The 5,434-nt window shown below is 42.0% G+C and overlaps 1 protein-coding gene across 1 annotated transcript; it reads left to right on the plus strand.

Annotated features, from left to right (window-relative positions):
• The first annotated feature begins 885 nt into the window (after positions 1-885).
• On the plus strand, positions 886-4,932 carry mex3b (mex-3 RNA binding family member B). Its single transcript, XM_069662250.1, has 2 exons — positions 886-1,260; positions 3,008-4,932. The coding sequence occupies exons 1-2, from the start codon at positions 1,041-1,043 to the stop codon at positions 4,396-4,398; spliced, it is 1,611 nt and encodes a 536-aa protein (XP_069518351.1). The 5' UTR covers positions 886-1,040; the 3' UTR covers positions 4,399-4,932.
• The last annotated feature ends 502 nt before the right edge of the window (positions 4,933-5,434 follow it).

Below are 5,434 nucleotides of genomic sequence, written 5' to 3' on the forward strand. Positions count from 1 at the left end.
GACAAAGAAACATGTAACAGACATTAAGGACCATAATTATTGTCTGAAAAGGGCTTTATACTCTGGTGTGGTTTGGTTCTGCAAGCTGATGTTTCTCAATGGCTGAATAGCTTTTAAATGTTGAAGCTACAACTTGAAGTAGGCTACCCAGTATAAAAAAACAACAACAAGAAGAAGAAAACATCTTTATTTTTTAAAGATGATATTAATGTGTATTAATGCGTTGTAAAGGGAGAGGATGTATCTTTAACTCTTTGAAAATATGCTCGATATTTTTGAACATGCTCTGTTCCAGAGTGAAAAACACCATACAGACTAGACAGAAGAGATAATAGCAGGAAAAGCAAGCAATTTAACGTAATAAATATATCAGTTGATTTATAGAGTGGATATTTATGTGGTAGTACTTAGCAAACTGTATTTTGAATGCCAATAAAACATCTAATAGAAGTGGATTGATTTTATATGAAAAGTAAACAGGAAAAAAACACTGAGTGAGAGATAAAGCGGTAGACAAAAACGGGCATGGCTTGAAACCTCGCCCAATCAACTCTGGTGCAGCCAATCAGCTCATCGATATGCAAATGACCTCGCTGCACTGCATCGTCCCAGCCCAGGCAGTGACGTCATCAGCACATCTCTGTCTGGCTCTGCAAGGACTCAGACAGAAGCAACAGAAGACCTGAGGGAAGTCAGGCGGGGAGGGGCGTTTTGTCTAGAAAGAAAATTATCACGATTTCACCGCCGGCTCTGGAATATACAGGATTTTTATTTGCAGTCTTCCCGTGCAACAAAATAGCCCGGGTCGGCTCGGATCGGGACATCCATTTCCTGTTGGGACACAGAGGGGGTGGATGTTTTTTTGTTGCTCCTGTCACTGTTTTTCTTACCCCTCTCTGCCGCACTGGTTTGTTTGCACCGACCAGTTGTCTTTGAAAACCGTGTCCAGTGCCTCTCCCATTTCTCTTCCTGTACTTTCTTTGTCATCTGATTAATTAGCCTATTCTCAGCCTTTTATTCGATACCGTAACGCTGCAAAGATGCCCAGCTCTCTCTTCACGGACAACAGCGACCAAGGAGATGCCCTGGACGACCAGAGAGCCCTGCAGATCGCTCTAGATCAGCTGTCCCTGCTCGGCTTGGATAACGAGGAGAACCCTCTTTTCGACAACCAGGAGCCCCGGAAAAAGAGCGTCAACATGACCGAATGCGTCCCGGTTCCCAGCTCCGAGCATGTGGCTGAGATTGTGGGCAGACAGGGTGTGTGTTTCAGTATTTATTGACAGTTTAACTCGTATTCATGCAATGCAGACTAGCAGTACAGGGACGACCATGCACCCAAACACTTGAGGTATGAGCACGTCCCGAGCTATTATCACGTGTGGGAGGACATCACACATTCATATAAGCTATCCTGCGTATTTACGTTAAATCATGTCTCTTGTCTTAAACAGGGATCCGATTGCTTTTTCATATCTTGTCTTAATATTTAGGATCAATATGTTTTAATAATGTCTAATTAGAGACTCCGAACGTGAATTCAAAATCTCTAAAAGAGAACTGTCAGTAGGCCTACTAATTTTCATACTATTTAAACTTACCGTCGCCAATCAGTCACACATTTTTCCTTTTCTATAAAAACCCGTGGGTGCTAGGTCACAGCATGTAAAACAATCAAACAAGTTGAAATTTATGTAAATTAAGTGTCTATTAGTGTGTTTCGGCCAATGCCGAATTAATGGGAACCACAAACACCCTGTGATAAGATACAACATTTTTTCACGTTCCATATACATTTGAAGGCAAGTAGGCTAAAGACGCATTTAATTTCTAAAAAGAAATAAATTGACTTATGGAGCAATAGAACTACACACTGGGGCTTAGGGAACTCCTTGCATCTAATATACATTAAAAGACACTTAAACCTTTTGATGAAAGATCGTTAAACGGGGTAGGTTTATAAAACATATTTGGTCAATTTACATGGTCGAGTTCAGGGGGAACACTGGGTCTCAGTCACCCAGATGTGTGTCTAATAAACGGTGCATATTGCTAATGAATATGATGATGACCGATACAGGATTAATTTATGACATCGGTCACGATCTTACAACAGGCACCATGGGTCCATGGCTGCACATACTTTGCTAACACAGCTACCAGCTGGAGGGCTGTATGGTGGTACTGATGCTTAGTTACATATACAGAGTATTTCCCCCTCCCTGCAATACTGCTGCTGCTGCCGTTATTCCCAGGAAAAAACTAAGAAAATGTAAGGAATCACTGACTCGCACCCTATACTTCAAATTGACAGTAGAACATTTGTAAAGTAAATCTATTTATATCAGACCCCCCCACCCCACCCACACATCCCCCTTTGTCAGGTTATATTAGGTTATGAGCGAGCAATTAAATAATGTGGATTAAACCTGGCCTTGGATTATTTTAGGCAGCAAGCCTCATAAAAGATCATTATTTAACCTACATCCATTTGATACTAATATTTATATAGTTTGTTTTGACTGTGCTTTTAACCTCCTTGGTTATATTTGCCAGTCACATTCAGTTGTCTTTTGTTCTGCTAATTATATCATTCTTCTCCTGCTGTTTCCTTCGAGCCCCATTTTACATGGGCTGAGGGTGTTGGAATGCAACTTTATGCGCAGATTCATAATAATCATATTTAAGAGTCTAACAGCAGCTGTTGGGATGTATAAATTGTAGTTAATGAACAATGATCATCACAGACCCAGAAGTGAGTTTTCTTTTGTAAGTTATGTCCATGCTGATGTTTTTTTAGGGTGGTGACGCGTGATGTGTTTTGAATTTGTTCTTCAAAAAGAAGGATTCACTGGATTTCTGAGGGCACTGGCCTTTTGAGAGACAATAATAAACTCACAGAAGCTGCTTTGCATATACGAAAAATAATGATTTATCACAATACTAATTTCAAGCTATGTTATTTTGAAACCTGCCCTTACTTTTGCCTTTTGCTCCCATGCATCAGGTTGCAAGATCAAAGCCCTGCGAGCTAAGACCAATACGTACATCAAGACCCCAGTTCGAGGTGAGGAGCCTGTTTTTGTGGTGACAGGCAGGAGGGAGGAAGTGGCCATGGCCAGGAGGGAGATCATCTCTGCTGCTGAGCACTTCTCTCTGATCAGAGCCTCTAGGAACAAAAACACCAGTATGAATGGTAGCAGCACCCCAATCCCTGGACCACCAAACCTGCCCGGACAGCACACCATCCAGGTGCGTGTCCCCTACCGTGTGGTAGGACTGGTTGTAGGCCCAAAGGGTGCCACCATCAAGCGTATCCAGCAGCAGACCCACACCTACATTGTGACACCCAGTCGAGACAAAGAGCCGGTGTTCGAGGTGACAGGGATGCCAGAGAATGTTGACAGAGCTCGTGAAGAGATTGAAGCTCACATTGCCATGAGGACAGGAGGCCTTATTGAGCTCCAAGATGAAAATGACTTTGATGCAAATGGGACAGATGTTGGTTTTGATTTACACGGGCATGCCTACCTGTGGTCCAAGCCCAGCGCTGGGATGACCCCCACCTCTGTGCATAAACCCTTTTCTAACTACCGCAACGACTCCTTCTCCTCCCTGGGCAGTGCCTCTACTGACTCCTACTTTGGTAACAACAGCTCTCGCATGGCCGACTACAGCCCTCCCAGCCCTGCACTCAGCTACACCACCTCAAACAGCAACTACAATAACAACAACATCAATGTCAACACAAACAGCAACGTGCTTGTTTACAGAGGTGAAGTGATTTCACCTGATTGCACTGATCTGAATTTTGACTCCTCGCCAGTGTTTGACCCCACACAAACCCTGCCGGGCCTCCTGTGGTCCAAGTATGATAGTCTTATGACCCCCTCCTCAACTGGAGGCAGCTCCTCCTCCTCCAACTCAGCCATGTTCCCCACCAACACTCCCAAAAATGCCAATGGGAAAAATGTGTGTCAGAGAAGTGTTAATGGTTGTACCCTAAAGCCAAGATTGTCGCCTCCCCTTTACACCCACACTGGAGGCCCCACTGATCACCCACTGGCCCGAAGGGTGCGCAGTGACCCAGGTGGAGGTCTGCTCAGTGCTGGTTACTCCAGACCTATTGCCTCCCTGTCAGGCTCTCACCTCTATGGGGTTGCATGTGACTCCTCTCCCTCATCATCATCATCATCCTCCTCCTCCTCATCCAACACCAGCCGAAAAGGCAGCCGAGACTGTTCTGTGTGCTTTGAGAGTGAGGTCATCGCAGCCCTGGTTCCTTGTGGGCATAACCTCTTCTGTATGGAATGTGCCATTCGTATTTGTGAGAGGAGCAATCCCAAATGTCCTGTCTGCCACACTGATGTCACTCAAGCCATACGTATATTTTCATAAGAAGTGCACCACTTTAACTGTCTCATCAGTGAGACTGGTTGCAATAGCAACAACAGAATCCCCATACTGCTTTAATACGCTCAACCAATCATCAGTTTGGAAAGTGTACATAGGGTTAATATGTAAGTAAGCGGCTGCAGTATCCACGACAGACACCCTTTTCAGGATTTGTAGTAGTTGTTTATAATATGCTGTAGCCTGGGTAAATATTTTCAACGTCTAAGTGCATGTTTAAAATATAACACCATAGTAACCACTAGTTCTAGTAAATTATACCCTATATTTATGAAGTAGACAAAGTGGGCTTAAGACTGAGGTACTTGGGTCAATCTGTAGACTGAGCCTTCCATTATTAGTAATTTAATGTAGTAAATGGGAAGCATGGAGGGCTTCTAGCTAACAGTACAGGAGGGCAATTTACAAAGATACTGCAGTTTGAGGTCAGAAATCACATTAGCGAGAGACACAACATATTTATGATCAGTTTCCAGAAGTTGACAGTTTTAAATCACATTGATACAGATTGAAATATTTTATTTTTCTTTAACTTGAAAGATTATATTTTCAAAGATGTTTACATATATAATTTAAGTTCAGTGAACTTTTTGTAGCTGGGTTGAAATATTGCTTATTTTTTAGTATGGTCTCATGGCAATGATTACTTTATGATTTCAATATCACACAACTGTGGGGGAAATTCAATTCCACAAAATGTGTATTGTATTTGACAGTATTCTGTTGGGATGGAGTTTTTATAGGTTCAGCAAAAATATATTTTAAATCTGCTTCATCCAGCACATTTTTTATTCTATATTATTATAAACATTGAAATGTGAAAAACTTAGTAAGTTGAAGAAGAAGAAAACATTCAGGCTTTGTAAAATTTGTATGAATTAGATTCTGGTGGGGATTACAGGCTTCTGTTGCACCACTATAGTTTTAGTATTTCTATTTTAATACATTTGTTTACCACTTGTTTATGTATATATAGGTAATATTACTTGAGCGTAAATTGACTTTATTGAGCAAAGTTTAA

Source organism: Semicossyphus pulcher, unplaced genomic scaffold (assembly GCF_022749685.1).
Source record: "Semicossyphus pulcher isolate SPU_LCO1_2020_fin unplaced genomic scaffold, fSemPul1.0.p SCAF_1, whole genome shotgun sequence".
NCBI lineage: Eukaryota > Metazoa > Chordata > Actinopteri > Labriformes > Labridae > Semicossyphus > Semicossyphus pulcher.

Bases quoted from the DNA above. Each gene is read 5' to 3' on its own strand.
- mex3b (XM_069662250.1), top strand. From the start codon at position 1,041: ATGCCCAGCTCTCTCTTCACGGACAACAGCGACCAAGGAGATGCCCTG. The intron at 1,261-3,007 runs GTGTGTGTTTCA...CCCATGCATCAG, and splicing joins TGAGATTGTGGGCAGACAGG to GTTGCAAGATCAAAGCCCTG.